We start from the raw sequence: 21,351 nt of genomic DNA, 5'->3' as shown, positions 1-21,351 counted from the left end.
ACGATGAAATTTGAGGACAAAGATGTTTAGACGGATTTCTTTCTGTTCGGAGTACAACTAAGTCAGAATTTTATTGAAAGCTCTGCTAGTCGCGATAAATTTATTTATTTGGAACATTATTTCGCGTCGCTGACGGAAATCCAATAGATTTAATTTCATTGTTTGGAAACAATGATAACCTGTAATTTATGCTAACTCGGCTGCGGGTGAATCGGAAAACAATAATGGGGTAATTCTGTAACTGCTGCAGTCGATTTGGGTTTAGTTGATTATTTCAGAGTGTTTTTATTTTCAATCAGCCGCCATTTTTTTTTATTCATGAAAATTTTCAAAATTCCTTACGTTTGACGATAGCTACATCCTTACTGATTAAAAAGAAATTTGAGTTTTTATTTTCAGTTGATCCGTTTTTGAGTTATCGAGCCGACCATAGAGGGGGAAATTTTTTCTAGCGCTCTACGGGATTGTTGATAACTTTGTAATAATTAAATATTTTTTAATAAAAATTTAGGGTGATAATCTTTAATGTACCCTTAATAAAATAAAAAAAATTCGATCCCCAAATTCCTTTATTTTCCTTGTCAAAAAAATTCCCGAAAATCACCCCTTCTTTTTCGATCGTCACAGTGGTGTTCCCCCTTAAATTAAGCAACAGTTCAACAGTACTTTTTAAGATGTTGATAAAAATTAGAACAATTATTTTAAATTATTAAATATAAAATATTTTTCCCAAAAATTGATATTTTAAGAGTTATTGCCATTTTTACAATTCCTAAATAATATATTTTTTATTTTTTACTATTTCGACACTAGAAAAGTTACTATATCTCCTAAAATATTGAAGATATCTCTATAGTACAGTAACATTATTTATAGGAAATTTCCTAAGCTACAATTTTTGATTCTAATGATTTTTCCCAAAAATTGATATTTTAGGAGTTATAGCCAACTTTTACAGAGTCTAAATAATGAAACTATAATTTTTCTCTATATTAGCATTAATTAAATTACTTTATTTCCTAAAATATTGAAGATATCCCTATAGTACAAAAACATAATTCATAGGAAATTTCCTAAGCTACAATTTTGGATTCCTATAATTTTTCCCAAAAATTGATATTTTAGGAGTTATAGCCATTTTTACAGTTCCTAGATAATAAATTTTTTATTTTTTACTATTTCAGCACTGGAAAAGTAACTATATCTCCTAAAATATTAAAAATATCCCTACAATTTAGTAACATTATTTTTAGGAAATTTCCTAAGCTACAATTTTTCCCAAAAATTGATATTTTAGGAGTTATAGCCATTTTAAGAATAACTTAAACTATACAATGATTTAATATTCTATTTAAAAGTTTTTTCTTTCATAATAATAATAATTTTCCTAAAACTTTAATTTCTCCCCAACCTTTTAAAGTACCAGTTTGCCAGTTACATACCCTCCAATTAAAAACTAACCTAAATAATTTACTCAAAAAAATCTAATGACACTTAATTAAAATATCCAGCAACTAGACCACGGCAAGTGTTTCCCCAATAATCTAAAACTTACTCCCCTATATCTTAATTCCCCCCAAACTAAGCATCAGTAACGATAAATAAATAAATAAATAAATCGGAGCTTTTTTTCAGAAAAATTTTTTACCCAGAAATATCCTTATCGATTTATTAGTATTTTTAAAACTCACCAATTTGCAAAAAATCCTCGGATAAAAATCACTTTGCACAATCAGTGTTTAAAAAAAATCAATTTTTTTAATTAAAAAAAAAAAAAAATAAAAAAGCCACAAAATAAAGCCGGCACTCGCGAGTCGCGAATAAGAATCTTAAGAATAAAAATATAAAGACTGAAGTTAAGAGAAGAACTCAAGTATGGCGTCGGTAAATTTCCCGGCTGTATACTCACTTTCTACACTAGCGTAGCTCGACTGGTCTCTGTCGATTCTTCACCCTCCAGCCCTCCCACCAACCCCCACTGCGATCGCAGCCTCCTACTCCTCACGTCCGCGCCCTCGTCGCGAACAGCCGCGCTGATTTTAGACTGCGTTAATATAATATTAAACTAATAAATAAATAAATAAATAAATAAATAATTACGAGGATGGATTTTGAAGATAAGGGAGGTTAATTATAATTATGCAATAATAATTTCTTTGAAATTAAGGTAATTAAGCCCAGAGGTTAATTAACGCGACCGCTGATATGATCGTCAATCGATAGTGACGTTAATTTAGAGCGTTGATTATCTAATTAACTATTACTAGTCATACAAGGAAGTGAAGGGTTGTAATTAACTGAGATTGGAGGGATTTTTGAATTTTTGAATTTTACTGCCAAAAGTTCTAGAGGGCGCCCCTGTTATTTTTTAAAATAATTTAAAACACGCTACAAACATGGCGGCTTGACTGTTCGTCGGTTTTAAGATTATTTTAACGATTTTGAGGAATTGAAGAAGAATTAGGGCGCCGTTTTTTTTTAATAATGCGGAAGGAAGTGGTACGGAGGTGGAGAAAAAATTATTTTGTGAGTCAGTTTGAGTTTTACGAAGTTTCTGGGAGTTATGAGTGTATGATGATCTCAATGCGGTTTTTAAATGAATAATTAGTAATATTTTTAGGAAAAATAATTTTTTGGTCGATAAAATACTGAAGTAATATTTAGCCACTAGAAAAATGGCTGTAACTCCTGGAATATTGATTTTGGAGGAAAATTAAAAGAATCCAAAATTGTAGATTAAGAAATTTTCTTTAGAAAATGTTTAGGTTTTGATAGGCTAATTTTAATATTTTAGGAGATATGGTGATTTTAATAGTGCTGATGTATATGGAGAAAAAAGAATAGAACTTGTTACTATGTAGAATGGTAACTATTACTTGGTAAGAAAAATCTTAGAAATTTTGATAAAAATATAAACAATCACTCATTCGATGTGGAATTAAATTCTGAAAATAATGTTGAGATTTCTGAAAAAAAATGTCAACTCCCAGAACTCTAGCTTGAAAACCAATAATTTTTATTTATGAAAATAAGTTTTTTATAAATAACAAATTAAAATTTTCATCAAAAAATTAAAAAACTACAACATTATTTTCAGAATTTAATTCCGCATAGAATAAGAGATTGTTCATATTTTTATCACAATTTCTAAGATTTTTATTAGCAAATTTACACACGGAAAAAAAGGTTCACTTGAGTCAAGAAAATATTTTTCTTCCTAATTATTTTCTTGAGCGAAAAAAAATTTTTTTTTTTAAAGAAATTTCACTTATTCCAACAAAATTAATTCTCTTGCTTTAAAAAATAAGTATCTTAAAGAAAATTTATTTAAGTCAAGAAAATGTTTTTGTTTTGAGAAAATTCAGCCTCTTGCTCCAAAAAATTTAGTTCTTGATAGAAGTAAATTTTCTTGTCTTGAGAAAATTTCTCTCTTGCTCCAAAAAATTAAATATAAAGATAGAAGTAAATTTTTATTAATATTTTTATTGATTAACATGTCAAATGGGAAGATCAAATAATATTGAATCATTTTTTTTTTCATTTAATATGTATAATTGTACGGTAAAATAATATAAAATGGGTCTCAAATATTCAAGAGAAAAATTTTCTCAAGGTGAGAAAATTTTTTTCTCAGCTGAAGTAGGTGGCGCTGCTTCCTTAAAGTATCTAAAAATCTTGATCAAATATAAAAATTTATTGTATCAAGTATTTATGATAGAATTAAGAAAAAATAACTTCCACCAAGAATAGAATTTCTCGAAAAATTTTTACTTCAGCCAACACAACTTCGGTCTTCCTTGAGACACCCGAAAATTTTCTTGCGCCGAGAATTTTGTTCTCTTGTCATGAAATTTTTCTTTCTGTTTAAAAAGGTGAAAAACGAAAAATCTTTTTCCAGACACTCTAAAAATGTCTATAACTCTTAAAATATTATTTTTTAGGAAAAATCATCATTTAAAATTGTAGCTTAAGATATTTCCTACAAAAAATGTTCTCATACTAAAGGGCTATGTTTAAAAATTCTAAGATATATATATATATATATATATATATATATATATATATATATATATATATATATATATATATATATATATATATATACTATATCAACTAGAGCTGATATCGTAAAAAATAATAAATTTATCATCTATTGGGAAACTGAGCATTTAAATACGCTATCTGGTGGTCAAATTTTGTACTAACGATTGTAGGATACTTAACCAAATGATAACTGTCATTTCTATGACAACAATCTTTTTTTTATTTAAAATTTAATATTTTCAAGGGACATAAGCTTTAAGTTAAATTTTAAATAAATAAATATTGAACTTGATTTAAAAAAATTTATATACGTATATTATTATTTTCGTAAGTATGGAATTTTCTCCTCATAAAAATAAAAGTAATGTATACTTTTGTGTTTATGGGTGTAAAAGTCATGCTTCTAAGCATGAAACAGTTCGGTTTCATGTATTTCCTAAAAAAATGACAGTTTTGTGAAAATTTTAAATATTTTTAATGCTGAAGAGTTAATCGACAGAAGAGATGCTTGGATAAAAGTTCTTAGAATGGGAAAAAGTGTCACCGTCTATGCGACTATGTTCACGTCATTTTACTGAACATGATTATATTCCTTCTGGTATGTATAAACTGTAACTTATAATCTAATAATTTTTAAATCTCGATTCTCATTGGATTGGATTGGATTAATATTATAACTTTATTCATTTTCCAGTCAAACAGCAGCATTATTTGAAGAAAACAGCTGTACCATCAATTAATCTGCCTAAGAGCTCTGTTGATTGCTCAGATAAGCTTAATCATACTCTATCGTCTCAGCGAGAAGAGAGACAAATAAGAGGATCATCTTTGAAACATAAAAAAATATCAACGCAAATGAGCAAACAGCAACAATATCTAGTGATAACCATTATAATGATAATCTACAAAGCTTTGAGGACTCAAATAATGTAACTGAGCAAAGAAGTGATAAAGAAAAATCAAGAGAAAAAGTAACAGCAGAAGAAGAAAAAGAAGAAGACTTGGGTCTCCAAAATGATCAATTATCTGGCATAGAACAAGCAGTGAAAACTTTTGACTGTGGTATTCAGTCCGTTATCGACAAAATTGTACAAAATCTGAGCGAAATTGGTATAAATATTGGTGATAAAATCATTTTTCCTCGACTATCTTCAGTTATTTTAACTGAAAATTCAGAAAACAACTCTCTGCTCGCCTAGAAAAAACAGTAACTGAAAATAATTTAACATTGATTAAGGTGATAGAAAAGTTTGAATTGTGTACAAAACGTAATATTGAAATGAGTGTAAAAAAGTTTAACGATGTTGGAACTCAAGTGCGTACAGATAATTTTATTCCAAAATTTTCAGAATTTATTTCAAATGATCATGAACTTAGTACTTTAACAGGAATTCCAAATTTTTGTTTATTGTATACGATAAAAAAATTAGTAGATAAACAAAGACCTCCAACATCACATTCTTATGCAAAATTAGATTCATTGGAAGTTATCATAATGACGTTTATGAAGTTAAAACAAAATATGTCATATGCTCTTCTAGCTATTTTGTTTAAGTCGTATACCCCAGAGACTTGTAAAGATCGAATTTTTCATATGATTGATATTTTATACAAATGTTTAAAGCCAGCAATATTATGGCCTAGCAAAGAGAATATTCTTAAAAATATTCCTCTTGATTTTGTAGGATTTGAGAATGTTCGTGCTGTGATTGATTGCACAGAAATTCCAATTCAAAGACCAAAAATTTATGCTGCCAAATTGTAACTTATTCTCGTTACAAAAGTTGTTACACTGTTAAATTTATGACTGCTGTCACGCCTGCTGGATTAATTTCTTTTATTAGTAAGCCTTACGGTGGTCGGGCTTCTGATAATGCTGTGTTTGAGCAAAGTGAAATAATTAAAAATTTGACAAAAAGGATGCTGTGATGACTGATCGGGGTTTTACTGTTGATGATTTATGCCAAAAAAATGACGTGAAACTTATTTCACCGCCTTTTCTTAAGGATAAAAACAATTTTCGAAAATGGAAGCCATGAACGGTCGCAAAATAGCAAAAGCTCGTGTACATGTGGAACGGAGTAACCAGCGGATCAAAATTTTTGAAATACTATCGTCGAAAATGCCTATTGGTCTTGTGCATAAAATTGAAGAAATTTTTACTATAATTTGTGCCATTGTAAATTTAAGTCAACCTATTCTGAAAGATGAAAAATTCATTCAGGATTAAAACAACAAAATAGTTTTATATAAATGTTTTATTGATTGTTAATTTATTTTATAAAAATATAAAATAAAAATAAAGTTTATAAATAATGAAAAATAACATTTTATTGATTTTCTTTTTGGTTTTCATCTTTTTCTTTTTCTCTCAGACATATATTATGTATCATCTTATTAAAATAAATTTTTTTTAAAGTTATCAATAATTTTTTTGTAAATTTTTCATCAAAACGAACAGGTATTATTTTTATATTCTTATCAAAAGAAGAATATATGATAAAATCCGTAGAGGGTAAATTAAGTATTGCCATACTTATTTGAACTTGCGCAAAATACATATGTTTTTTTTTTTTAAGTTAAAGCACCATGTTCGTTAGTTAGCCACTTGATTGATTTTACGGTGTCGTCAATATTTTTTTTTTTACCTTCTTTGGGACACTTAATTTCAATAAGTTTCCATGGTTTATTATTTTCAAAAACAATCCCATCAGGTGAACATCCCAACCAAGGATTTAACTCCGAAATAACTAGACCGCATTGGACGACTTCCATTGACATACAACTTTCATAAGCTTCGCGTGCATAAGTTTCTTGTTCTAACTCGTATTTTATATTTTCATTACTGAATGATGAGCTATAGAAGTAATCAGTAGATTTTTTTCTCCAATCTGGTTTTTTATTAAAAAAGTAAGTATATAATGAGTAAGCTCTGCTAGCAGTTATACAATGTTCTCGTTCACTTAGCCATACAGAGTAAAACTCTGTACTTTTAGAACAAATCGTTATCGCATCTGCAAACCATCGATTAAAAACTGCGGAACAACAAGTGTTAATGGGATCAATTTTATGAAAATTTTTCACATCTGTAAGTAATTGTGATGTCTTCTGATTAATAATAATTGCTCCAATGTTTTCGGGGCGTAAAAGTAAATTATTATTGTCATCATGATTAATTTCTTGCAAAGTTGCATGTCTTCCAGACCTGCAAGTTAGTATTAAAAAAAAAAAAACAAAGGGAAACAACATTTAATTAGTCAAATTCTCATTCACTAAAAGATAAACAACAAGTTCAATAGATCGAGTGAATAATGATAATCTCACTGTAACTTAATTCCAACATAAAATATTAAATTCATAGTGTAAACTATTTACAAAAAAAAATCAATAAAAAAATTTTTTCAAATTAATTAAGATGAAAAATTATTTACATATGTTTTGCTAACGCTGATAAAGGGTTATCTTCAACCATTATCTTACGAAAATTTTCTTCATAATCATCATCAGTTCCATCAAGTTGATTAGAAGTATTTAAAGCCAAAGACATATCATCAGTTTCTTTTGTAGGTGTCGTAGTTTCAGAGTTCTCTAATTGCAGTTTATTTTTTTTTAATTTTCCCTCAACACTTTTTTTTTTTTTTTACATCAAAACAATTGTGCTCCAGTAAAGGCTTCATATCGTATTTTTCAAGGGCTGATTTATGTGGAGCACTCCAAACACATTTTTTATCTGTGCAAGTGATATTTTTTAAACTCTCCAGATCATTTCTGAAAGAGCAAAAAGATAAAATTATTACATAAATAATGTATAAGGTCATTATTTTAATAATTATGAAAGAACTTATTTTAATACTTAAAAATCAAAAGTCATAATTACCGGTTACAGAACAAAAGCACTCCCACAATATGCTTGCAAGTACCTCCTAATCCAGCTTTACATGAACATTCCATACCAATTATTTTGCCATCTTTTGAAATTTGGCCATTTATTTCGTGAGGTTCATTTTTTAAACTTGTTGTTTGTAAACAAAATGCGAGAAGGTAGTAAACATCACTCTCACTATTATTATTTACGATACCACAATTTAATATATGACCACGATCAATTATATTTTCGCCACCAATAAAGTTTCTACTATTGGAGGTAGAAGAACCAAATTTACATATTTCTTGGATAGACACACGCATTTTTATTTCTCAATTCATTACTTTTTATTCACATCAACGTGTACTTTAACGGATCAGCTGATACTATAATCCTACAATCGCTAGTTAGGTTTTCTACCACCAGACGGTCAAATTTTAAGCCACGCCCCTCCCACGGATCCCAATAGGCGCTTTAAAAATGGCTATAACTCCTAAAATATTAATTTTTGAGAAAAATCATAAGGACAAAAAATTGTATCTTGCAAAATTTTCTATTAAAGATGTTTTGATATTACAAGGCTATCTTCAATATTTTAAAAGATACACTGTTTTAATGACTCCTGAAATATTTATTTAAAAATTATTATTATTATTATTATTATTATTATTATTACTTTATAAAAAAAAAAAAAAAAAAAAGAAATAATAATCCACCGAGATCTGGAATTTTGCTATCGGAAGACAACACAGAAATACATAAATGTATAAGCCCGAGGGATCTGGCGAATCAGTACCAGTACTAGCACCAGTATGTTCAGTACATATAAGGGTTTAGTTCATACAAACATAGACCCATCCTACCGCGTAGTAACAATTCCAGAGCGAAGATCCTTCAACCACAAGTTCTCTTACGTTATGTCCCTGGTCTCCGGTATTTCTACATGATGTCTCTCACCACCACCCTCTTCTCCACTCCATAATATGTCTCCATACTCCCACTCTCCGTCATTATAACCATCCAAAGTCGCACTAAGCTTCACACTGTTACGTTCAAAATTATTTATTATCTTAATCTTCAGCAATTTATAAAATTTAGAATTTTGTGTCTTATTATTTATTTCATTAATGTAAAAAAAAATATTTTTAGTTTTATTTATACTTTCGATCAATTTAATCCAATATCTGGAGCTTGAATAAGTAATTCAGTGAATTAAAACTCAACTTTGGTCACAAAATATTTTTAATAAATTACATTGATAAAAGGACTTAGTAACTATAAATAATTTAATTTATTTAAAGACAATTATTGAATTTTAATAAATATTTTTTAACATTCAATAAATATTTCTTTGGAAGGAAATTACATTTATTAATAGTTAAAAAATAATTATTAGGATTTAATAAATATTTATTAAATCCTACGATTATAAAAAATTATTTATTAACAGACAATAAAGCTCATTAAAATCAATCAAAATGTAAAAAAATTTTTCTGAAATTAAATGAAAGCTTGAACTGATAAATTAATGTGTTCTACTCACATTAGAGGTAAATAGAATCGTAATAGAAAAATAAGCGGAAAAAACAATAACAAACTGTCGTCGTAAATTTAAAAACGTTTTAAGTAAAGAGAAAAGCCGGCGAAGGCCTCCACTGTTTATTTCCTCAGCTTCCGCCTTACACTCTTTTACCGGAGAGATTCTTCAGGATAATTCTTCTTGCACCACTCCTACTTCCCATGGCAGAGTAGCAGTTTCGGTTCGGGTCGCCTTGAATTTATCGTTTGAGTGCTACCTAGACTTACGCCTTATCAACTTTTCGTTGTCGAGTTATGCCATAAAGCCACCGAAATTTTCAATTTATCTACTTCTCAAATGTCCCTTTATAAGTTTTCATTATAGCCCCTCTCCCTCACTGCAAATTCTTACCACAAAAAAAATTACTGCTCATATGTGTACAACCTTGGTCTTTGGAGATACAAAATTATGCAAAAAAAATACACACAGAAAAAAAGGTTTACTTGAGACAAGAAAATATTTTTCTTCCTAATTATTTTTTTGAGCAAAAAAAAATTTTTTTTGACAATAAATTTCACTTATAATCCAGATATCACCCAGTATAATCCAGATTATAATGAGTATAATCCCCATATATCACTCAGTATAATTCAGATTATAATGAGTATAATCCAGATACCACCCAGTACAATCCAGATTATAATGAGTATAATCCAGATATCACCCAGTATAATCCAGATTATAATGAGTATAATCCAGATTATAATGAGTATAATCTAGGATGATATCCAGTGTCATCTTGTTCTTTCCGTATACAGTAAATAATTATTTTTTCATCACCATTGGACATAAAATTATTAAAAAATTGAAAATAGTATAAAGATGATTAGTGAAAACTTGTATATTTAAACACATTAGCGCTTGGCGCCTAAGACGCGCATTCGAAATATTTTAGGGTATAATTATTTATTTAATACGAAAAGCAAAAGTTCTTAGAGTTATAGCCGCTGCAAATGAAAACAATAATAAAGACTGGGTTAATAGCCGCTTAGTTCTTTTTCTCAGTCCATTTAACCCGGTTAATGCTCGATTTATTCCAATAAACTTATATCTATTTCTAGGTTACTTGATCTACGAATTGAAACTAGAACTTTGTTGTAATTGAAATTAAAAATAAACTTTATGATACTTACAATTATAAATGTGAAATATCTCAAATAATTGGGGATAAAAATTAAACTTTTTTTTTTCTTGAATTTTTTTAATTTCTTGAATTTTATTTTCTTTATTTAATTTAATAAATTAATTAATTAAAATATTTTCTACAAATTAATAATTTCTTTTTTTAGGCATATAAATGCAAAAAATATCTAATCTTTGCATTTTAAATCAAAATGGCGGGTAATTTACAAAATGGCCGCTATGGCGGGATTTTTAAAAATTGCGCGGGAAATTTGAATAAAATAATGTATGATGAGTAATTGTATTTAAAAATAACAAATTCGTTGTATGAAATACCAAAAAGCTTCGAAGAAAACATCTAACGCGTGGGTATGTGAGTAAATTTATCAGATATATAAATAGACTTTAAGAGTACATAGAATTCGCACCAAGATTTTCACCAGCAAACTCGGAAAGAGAAGAAACATTCCAAAATTTTGTATCAATTTATTTTTTTATAAAAAAAATAAATTGTCAAACTTTAATTTTACATAAAAAAAATTTATATTGACCTTCAAAAAAAAAAAAAATAATTGTAAAATAACCGTAAAAATTGATAAAGCTATTTGAATGCTAAAAATATATCGATGAGTTGGATCTGACAAAGGCTGAATAAAATTAATAAAAATTCTAAGCGCGGTAGCCAAAAAAAAAAATTCCTTTGTCGTGACGAGTAAAAGCGCCGAGATTAATTTAGTGTTTAGATACTCTTTTAGTATTAGTGATACGTACGAATTAATGTACATAACCTTGCGAGGTACAAAAGGAGAAAAGGGTCCTCGAAAATAATGCGAACTATAACCTTACGGATAATTTAAGGCAGGAAGTAATTGATATCATATTTTAATTATTTATTTGGTGAAGTTATTACGGTGATTATACGTGCAGGTAATTTTAAAAACTTCAGAAAATTTATTATCAATAAATAATCATGATAATAATAATTTTAATATTTATTTCTTTTTTAGGAACGATTAGATGATTTTTATTTTTCACTATAGCAACACTAATTAAGTATTAAATTACTGTATCTCCTAAAATATTAAAGATAACCCTATACTATAAAAACGTTTTTTGTAGGAAATTTTCTAAGCTACAATTTTGGATTTTTATAATTTTTTCCAAAAATTGATATTTTAGCAGTTATAGGCATTTTAAGAGTAACTATATAATTTCCTCTTTAATCATAATGAATAAGAACCATCATTGGTATCAAATGATTGAGCATGATGATTAAATAAAAGTAGGTTAATGCTCTGCCGATGCATGGCTAACGACGCGGTGACATCCTGTATCTCCGATTGGACACAATGGTTATTTGGCTATTCTTCGCGCTTTTCCCAGCTACAATTGTTGCCGCAATTAACACACCCATTCGAATTACTTTTTATTTTACTATTATTGTTGTTAGTCTAATGGCTAATTACTATTTTACTTTTATATAATTATATGGCGCTGTAATTACCCGATAAATTTTTTATTCAATTTTTTTTTGCATTAAAGTTAAGGTAGAATACATGGCAAAAAAAAAAGGGATTTTCCCTATTTTTACAATGTTAACATAGGAATTTTTCCAATGGTTACATAGGAATTTTTTCTTTATTAACATGATAGAAATATCCATGTGACATACAAAAAATTCATTTATGACATGAAAAAAAATTTTTTTTTCAACTGAAAAAAAAATAGAAATCGAAAAAACACCATTCTGAAATTTTTAGGATATTTGTAGAAAATGTCAAAGTTTCATATGAAAGAAAGAAAAACGAAATTAAAAATGTTTATCATTGAGAAATTCGGAGTTTTTTTGGAAAATCTAAAAAATAACGATGAAGATAGGTTTGAATAATTTTTTTTTATTTTTTCTCAAAAAGAATATTTAATAAAAAAAATTTTGAAAAAAAAAACGTCCCGATAAGTCAATTTTTGAAAAAGTTATGGCAATTTAAGCCACACCGTCCATAATCTGCTGGATTTTTAATTTTTTCGAAATGTAAAGCAAAATTTGAAAAAAATTTCCTCGAATTTTTTTATCACAAACCGACTGTATATCATTGTTTTACTTTTAAATTATCTGAAATTGCTCGAATGAGAAAGTTTTTGTGAATTTGTAATTATTAAATTAAGTTACATAAATTTTAGTGATAAATGAATTTTTCCTATGTCACATGGATATTTCTATCATGTTAATAAAGAAAAAATTCCCATGTTAACATTGAAAAAACTCCTATGTTAACATTGGAAAAATATCTATGTCAACATAGGAATTTTCCCTATGCAAAAATAGGAAAAATCCCTATATTTTTTTCGCCGTGTACTGTATCATTGAATAATTATAAAATGCGAATATTACTCATAAAAAATATACGGATTTTGTATTGCAACAATGCTAAAAGTTTGTTCAAGTACTGGTCCAACTTTTATAAGTGTTCAAGTACTGAGTACTTTACCTTGCATCAAAAATAATTAAAATAAAAAATTGATCTTGTAAAACTTGTTAGTTCTTAACAAAAAAAAAAAAAAAAAAAAAAAAACATAAATCACAACAGAATCCATAATTACCAAAATATTTTCGTAAAATTCCAAGTTAGCGTATTAAAATAAGTAAAGAAGAGTCAGAGCATAAATAAATGGAATTCTTGAGAGCTGGTTAAAATTATTGATCTGGCGATTGAATATAGCACAAGATAACCGTGGGTACTAGGGAGCACCAGTCTCAATCAGTCTGTCTCAGTTTTAGACTGTTGTTGCCAGTTATTGGGTCTATTTCGGTCTTCGTTACCCCGGAGAATGAGAATGGCAACGTATATAGAAGATAACGGATAGTGGATAGCGGATAGCGGGCGAGGATCCGTCGTATATAGTTTATAGTACCCAGTACAGAGTATAGATAGAGGAGTATGGGTGTACAGTAGCATGTAATGGGTGTGAGGCAATGCCCGAATAATTTCCTGAACGATCAATGACCGTGTGAATTATAACGTCCAGCAAAATTGGCAGCCGTCTAATCCCTTTCATTTTTAGATTCTCTTCGATTCTATTCTGTTCTATTTTATTCTATGGCTATTGCTGTTCTGTACGGACAAATTTTAGGAGTATGAGTATACTTACAGCAAAGCCATTGGTTCTTTTAAAATTAGCCGAGTTTTGGAATAACTTACCCCGTAACCAGTTTGTTACGGCAATAAATTAATTTATGGTACTGATAATAATGAAAAAAAAAATTTTTGAAAAAACAAAATTGAAATTTTTTTTTTTTTTTCAAATTTCTTGAAAAATTAATCTTTTTGATTGAAAAAATAAAGATTTTTGAGAAAAAATTTTTTTTCATTGAAAAAATGAATAAAAATCGAAAAATTGCTCACAGCTTCGGGGCACTATGAAAAAAAAATCGCAGCGCTTTGAATTTTTCAGGGATTTTAGGGGACACTTGGAGGTTGAAAAATTACCGACTTAATCCTTTGTAAATCCATTTCATCCAAAGTTATACCAAGTTATCCAAATATCCTTAATTATGCGAATTTTTGTCGTTTTTTCTGTTAAAGTTTTCAATAAAAAAAAATTTTTTTTGACAAAAGCTATTCACGGTATATTATAGAGAATATCGTGTAGTTTTCAAAACCGTCCTTCGATTTCCTATACGATCATTATTTCCAGAGTTATTGATTGTCAAAGTGAAAAAGTACTTTTTTGCTTTGACTGACGATAACTCTGCGGCAAATCATCGTACAGGCTTTTTGATTACGTCAAATTGAAGGGCATTAAATTTTCTAAAAAAGCTTTTCAGCGAAACAATGGAAAAAAATTTTTTGAAGCCCGTAGATTTTTTTTAAGACGAGAAAAAATTTGGAAAATTTTTTTTTTCGTAGTTTTCTTAGGATTTCTCCAGACCCGAACATGATAAAAAATTTTCATGGTCATATCTGAAAACTAGACACTTGGAGCTACAATTTACTTTTTTTTTGCTGTACGATAATTTTCCTTAGAGTTACAGCACGTTAAAAATCACCCAAAAATTTCGAATTTTTTTTATATAATTTATTTATTAAAAATTGTCACGTAAATTAATTTCAGCAAACCGAAAATTAATTAATTTTATTTAAATTCAATAATATCAATAATCAATTATTTTTAATTTTTTGCATTAAAATTTATTAAGAAAATTTGAATGTAAAATAATTTTTATTGAAATTTGTCTAAATTTTCCATTAAAATGCTTTAAAAAAAAAAAAAATAATAATTACTATTTTAAAATTTTAAATTAAAATAAATTATTAAAAATTTTAAATTTTAAAATTTAAATAAAAAAAAAAATTGCATAATTTAAATTTTAAAATTTCATAAAATAAATTAAGACGAATTAGAAAAATTGTTAATCACTAGTTAAATAGTTATCATATTGTTGTTTAAACCAGGGAGTGATTAAAAAATGCTTTTGTAATGACTGTGAGAGCATTAAATTTGCCGTGAACTGGGCATTAACCCCGGCAGTCTCAGAATAACTGCAAACTCATTTGCTCAGTAGTGAGACCGTTTAAAGGGTGTGAGTACGTACTGACGCAACCAGTACATATATAGAGAGTGATATGCCTCCGAATGCGTTCAAGCAAACGTACTTTTGTATTATTAAATCTATCTGTTCCTTTCTGAAGCTCTCTTTCATTTTCATATTCCATCAAGGAGCTCTCATATTTTTTTGTTCGACAAAATAAATTTTTAAATAAATAATCAAAGATTACAGATGCCCGAAAACATCTGGCTCATAAACATCGCCCATTAAATATCTGCGATAGTTAAATGTATTAAGTATACACTGACAAAAAATCTACTTGATTTAAGAGAAATTATTTTCAAGAGGTATTAATTCAAAAATTTTTTAATTGAATGAATTTTTTAGCGGGAAATTCAAAAATTACATTAAAAAAACAATTAGACTGATTGAAAGATTTGTTTATATTTAATAAACTTTATTAACTGCATTCCTGTAAAAAAAAATTGACCTAAAAGAGTCATTAGCTTAGGATCCTAAACGTGACACAATTTAGGACATTTTTTAGAACAAATTTATCACACCAAACCGAAATAAAATTTTGATTTTAGGAAAATATTGTCGCAATTACTCAGAGAAAAAATATTGTAACTTTTATGTAAAATATAAGAATAATATTATGACAATTTTAGGACATTTTTATGAATTTTAGTACACTTTTATGACGACTTTAGGAAACTTTTATGACAATTTTAGGACACTATTATGAATTTTCAGGATATTTTTATGATAATTTTAGGATACTTTTATGACAATTTTAAAATACTTTTATGAAATTTTTAGAACATTTTTAAGACAATTTTAAGACACATGACAATTTTAGGATACTTTTAGGAAAATTTTATGACAACTTTAAAATACTTTTATGAAAATTTTAGGACACTATTATGAATTTTCAGGACATTTTTTTGATAATTTTAGGATACTTTTATGACAATTTTAAGACACATGACAATTTTAGGACAATTTAAAAATACTTTTATGAAAATTTTAGGACATTTTTAGGATACTTTTAGGATAATTTTAAAATACTTTTATGGAAATTTCAGGACATTTTTAAGACAATTTTATGACACATGACAATTTTAGGACATTATTAAGACAATTTTATGATACTTTTATGACAATTTTAGAATACTTTTTTGACAATTTAAAAATTTTTATAAAAGTATTTTAAAATTGTCATAAAACTATTTTAAAATTGTCATAAAAGTATCCTAAAATTGTCCTAAAGTTATCATAAAAATGTCCTAAAATTGTCATAAAAGTATCCTAAAGTCGTCATAAAAGTGTACTAAAATTCATAAAAATGTCCTAAAATTGTCATAATATTATTCTTATATTTTACATAAAAGTATCCTAAAATTGTCATTCTGATTAAAACTCTTATTCTCAAAAGTTGACCGAAATAACTTGTTACTTTTTTAAAATTATTTATTTTCAAAATTCTTTTAAAATAAAGAATGTAAGATTAATTTTTCCAAAAATTACAAACTCATTTTTTTTTTTGACTCCTACTAATTTTTTTAAAAAGAAAGTCGACTAATTTACTGAATTTTTTTTCAAGCAATTTCTATAGCTTTGATGACGTCACCGAATCCATGAACTCTGACACAGAGTAATTAATCGTTTATTATACATACTTTATTTATAACTCACTTCGCTTTTTAAATGAAAAAATTTTACTCATATAAAGAATAATTCTAAGGAGCTTTTTACTTTATTATTATAATCGTTAGAAAAATAATAATAATAAAAATAGAGGCTGAGATGATGAGAATCTTATGCTGTAAGATCTTAGTCTTACTCGTTAACGAGAATTAACGGACGGTTAAAAGACGGACGTTGAAACGAGAAGAGACTCGCGAAATAAAAGGGACTTTTTTTTTTACTTTTTGCCTCAGATGTTTATGAGGTCATATTTGTTTTACTTTTTACCCTCAATGACTAACTAAATATTTTAAATATTCACTTTTTTGACGAGTTTAATTTAAGTAAACATGCGGAAGTTTTGTAAATCCAATTTTTTTTTTTTTTTTATATTTCTATAATCAAGAATGATTAATTTAAATATTCCAAATACTAGCAACCTCTCAGTCACTTTGTGAACTATAAATAAATAAAATTTTGCTTTATTAAATAATGAATTTTATTAAATTGCACTGTACTTTCTTAAATATTGAAATTTTTAAAGATATAAGCTCATCCCGATGTTACACTCATCAAGAGCTTTCATTTGAGTACCCACATGCATTTTCATATATTTTTCATATATACATATATATAATATATATAAATATATGAAAAATTGATGTGGGTACTCAAATAAAAGCTCTCGATCAGTGTAACACAAAAATGAGCTTATATCTTCAAAAATGTCAATATTTCACAAGATAAAAGGTCATTTCTTACATTAAACAATCCGATAAATATTCGAGTACATTTTTATATTTAAATAAAATTTTAATTAGCTGAAATAAATTTTTAATTGCAAAATTATTAAGAAATATTTTAATTTATTGTCATATTTAAATTTTGAGTAAATATTCATTCAATTTTTTAAAAATTTGACCGGAAAATTAAACCAAATTTTAATTTAAAATAATTTTTGAATTTTTTCAATAAAATAAATAAATTATTACAGAAAGAATTTATTAAAAAATAATTTAAAAAAATATTAATACAATTTCTTTTAATATTTAAAATTTTTTTTATAAAAAAAAAAAAAAAAAGTTAAATACATTTCTAAAAATAGAAAATCTGGCTCAAATTTTTTTAGAAAATTAAATTATCTATCAAAAAGGTTCTTATCAATTTTTTGGTATCTCCAACTGTTTATTTAAAAATTAATTAAAAAAAAAAAAAAAATAGTTAAATGGAAATTTTTAAAATATCAAAATAAATTTTTTGCAATTTTAAAATATTAAAATAAATTTTTTGCAATTTTTAAAATATTAAAATAAATTTTTGTAATTTTTAAAATATCAAAATAAATTTTTTTAATTTTTAAACAAATTAAAAATTTTCCCTAAAAAACACAAAAAAAAAAAATGAGTGTGAATTTGGCAGACATCTGATAATTTTTTAATAATTTATAGACAATTTATTTGTTACAGAAAAAATAGTACAAAAAAATGCATGTGGAAATTTTAACAAATTTTTTATATTTTTTTCAGAACCATTAAGTTAAAATTAATCTAAAAATTCTCAAAAATTAGCAGTCTGCTGAATTCACCTTCATAAAAAAAAGATTTTTATTTCAATTTAAATAAAACTTTCACTTCATATTACAAAAATCAATAAAAAATAATTTTTAAGGACGAAAAAAATAAAATCACGTACAAAAGATTTTTCAGTTTCTATCTCTTGAATCTTCTCATCTCGGAGATTCCATAAAAAAAGGCGAGTTAGCATTGGCATAAACAAGACAAACTAAATTATTTCGATCACGTGCATCGGGAGGTATCCGGTCTCGCTTCCGGTCTCACCGATTCGTCTTGTGGCATTATTTATTTATTTTTAACCATTCAGATCCCCGCAGACAACAAACGAGTCTCGAATCATTAAACCCGCTCGCGAATTTCAGTAAAAAAATAAATTAAGGATCTTTAGAGCCTCAAGGATCTAGAGCCGGGCAGCAAGAGTCGCGCTGAACCTCGAGACGAGTTAAATTGACCCGCTTATTTATTTTGACGGAATTGCGGTGACCAAATATGGTCACGGAGTGTATAGTACTGTAATAAAGAGCTACATAGCGCCTCAGCGTCCAATGTCAGAGTTCTTACCTTTAAGGGTATCCAGGCTAGTGAGAATTTATTTTTTTTCAATTCAAGTCCTTTAATAATTGAGTCTCTGAGCCACCGAACAGCTAACTGGCACTATTTGTTTATGAATGGTAATCGATAGCGCACTGGGAGGGACTACCGAGGAGCGACTACGATAGGACTAAACTAACGAAATTTTCTCAAGATCAAAGCGAGCCCCCGGCCTGTCGCGAGAAAAAACATCCGGGACTGCAACAGATAACGCCATTTTAAAGAATCGAGCTTGCGCTTGGCACCGCCAGCGACATCTTTGGGAAAAAAGAGGGGACTAAACTGGAGGTTGCAAGAGGAGAGTCCTGCTGGGGATACTAAGTGAACAAAGTGTGTAAGGGACGGATAATGGGAGTGTGGAAGCCTACTTGTTCTGAAACCGGCTGGGCTGTTTCATCTACTGAAGGAAACTTCGATTCCTGCTACGAGGATGATTTTAAAGAGCTTTTTTTTTAGGGCCGATTTTAGGAGGATTTTTCTACAGTTTTGTGGTCCTAATACCTTCTCATTTAATAATTTTTACGAGCTACTATTGTAAATTTTATCCAACAAACAAGGCTAGCAAGAAACTTAAAATGTCGAATAATATTGAGCAAGTTATACAATTTGTAATTGTAAACTTTACAATTCAACTGTCGATGAAAATTGACGCCCGGTTTTTATTTAAGAAATTTTAGGGAGGGAGAGATATATGAGGTTACAGTAACCGAAAAAAAAAAAAATCGGAATCTTCGTCCTATCCCGGAATTCCCGCACAAAAAAATTCTGATTCAACATGAATTTAATATTGAAATTCATATTTTGACACAAATATAAATTAGTTTTGGGATTAATCTAAATTTTAAATTGATTGGGGGGTAGAAATTAGCAAACCCGTGTAAAAAAAAATTATCATAAGCTTAGGATCTTAAACGTGACACAATTTAGGACATTTTTATAATATAAAAAATATTGTAAAAAGTATTTTTATGACAATTTTAGGATACTTTTATGTAAAATATAAGAATAATATTATGATAATTTTAAGACAATTTTAGGATACTTTTAGGACAATTTTAGGACACTTTTATGATAATTTTATGATACTTTTAGGACAATTTTAGGACACTTTAATGAAAAATTTAGGACATTTTTAAGACAATTGTCATAAAAGTATTTTAAAATTGTCATAAAAGTGTCCTCAAATTGTCATAAAAGTATCCTAAAGTAGTCATAAAATTGTCATAGAAGTATCCTAAAGTCTTCATAAAAGTGTACTAAAATTCATAAAATTGTCATAAAAGTACTTTTTACAATATTTTTTCTCTGAATAATTGCGACAATATTTTTCTAAAATCGAAATTTCATTTCGGTTTGGTATCATAAATTTGTCATAAAAATTTAAAAAGAAATCAAGAATAAATTAATTTTTAGCTTCAATTATCAAAAATATAATAAAAAATAAATTTTTGAACATTATTGCCTTTTAATAACGTGTTTTTTTTTTTTTTGAATATTCAAATGTTTATTCTTAATTCCAAGTACAAAATTTGCAAGACTTTGTGTTGTTAGATGACTCCAGTAGCTTTTCGGTATTGTCCAAAGTGCTCGAGATATTGAGCGATGGTATCCGTGGGCTGATAAATGTCATTCATCCGCGACTAGAAGGTAATATAATCATTAATCAGAGAAAAAAAGACTACGTAAAAAGTAGCATTAAATTGCGTTATTTTAAATCAAAAAGTACCTGCAAAAATTGGGGCGCTTGATTGCTGATGGTGCACCCAAGGTAGCCCTGCAAGAATTCTCTAATGAGATCCCAGGCCATCGCAGGTACAACGCAGGGTCTGTACTCGACCTGCAAATCACGACGAGAAAATTACACGTTGTAAGTTATTTCGAGCAAGTTTAAGTTTATTAGGATCTAGTTCGATCGATTTGATTAATTATCCGGCATAAGAACACTTTATGAATAATTGAGCAGGTCTAGATCTGGGTAAAGGGAAGTATAGTACAAGTTGATAGTTATTAAATAATGATGCCAATGACGAGCACATACTTCGACGAGGATGCCCTTAAAATTCTGGGTCATGGTCACGCTGCCCAATTTCACGCAAAAGTCCCCAACTTCGAACCTCGGGCCCTTGGATTCGATCTTGATGTGCTTTTTCACCTCGTAGATGTTGCTCAGCTTCATCATCAACAGATCAAACAGCCCGTCGGCTATCAAAGAAACTGTCTTGTTGTTAGACTCGAGGGTTGCAAATACCGACGCTGGTTGTTCTGAATTGTGGAGAACGTGAATTATTCTGTGGTGTCCTGGAAAAAAAAAATTAATAACAATTATGGTAAGTCATGC

At 27.9% G+C, this 21,351-nt stretch overlaps 3 protein-coding genes across 5 annotated transcripts in view; all 3 read right to left on the bottom strand.

Annotated features, from left to right (window-relative positions):
* The window catches only part of LOC141538122 (uncharacterized), a 44,303-nt gene extending 25,106 nt beyond the window's left edge, over window positions 1-19,197 (bottom strand). For 2 of the 3 annotated variants that reach the window (XM_074259453.1, XM_074259455.1), the window contains exon 1: window positions 18,984-19,197. The gene's annotated coding sequence lies outside the window, so the exon portion shown is untranslated. Of the gene's footprint in view, window positions 1-1,691; window positions 1,910-18,983 lie in introns of those variants that run through there. The other variant, XM_074259454.1, reaches the window with a different exon arrangement.
* Window positions 6,392-8,338, bottom strand: LOC141537997 (uncharacterized). Its single transcript, XM_074259242.1, has 3 exons — window positions 7,922-8,338; window positions 7,476-7,812; window positions 6,392-7,249 (listed from the first exon to the last, which is right to left on the bottom strand). Exons 2-3 carry the CDS (start codon window positions 7,589-7,591, stop codon window positions 6,619-6,621), a joined length of 747 nt encoding a protein of 248 aa, XP_074115343.1. The 5' UTR covers window positions 7,592-7,812; window positions 7,922-8,338; the 3' UTR covers window positions 6,392-6,618.
* A 1,274-nt stretch (window positions 19,198-20,471) lies between the features above and the next one.
* LOC141538325 (mediator of RNA polymerase II transcription subunit 20) overlaps window positions 20,472-21,351 on the bottom strand; it is a 48,865-nt gene continuing 47,985 nt past the window's right edge. The window contains exons 3-5 of the mRNA XM_074259708.1: window positions 21,052-21,311; window positions 20,740-20,850; window positions 20,472-20,653 (exon numbers count right to left, since the gene is read on the bottom strand). Of these exons, the coding sequence (XP_074115809.1) occupies window positions 20,561-20,653; window positions 20,740-20,850; window positions 21,052-21,311 (464 nt within the window). The 3' untranslated portion in view covers window positions 20,472-20,560. The remainder of the gene's footprint in view (window positions 20,654-20,739; window positions 20,851-21,051; window positions 21,312-21,351) is intronic.

The sequence above is a fragment of the Cotesia typhae genome, unplaced genomic scaffold, assembly GCF_013202065.1.
Source record: "Cotesia typhae breed Kobodo isofemale line unplaced genomic scaffold, CoteBio_Ctyphae contig_20, whole genome shotgun sequence".
Lineage (NCBI taxonomy): Eukaryota > Metazoa > Arthropoda > Insecta > Hymenoptera > Braconidae > Cotesia > Cotesia typhae.
This window is presented reverse-complemented; position numbering and strand designations above follow the sequence as displayed.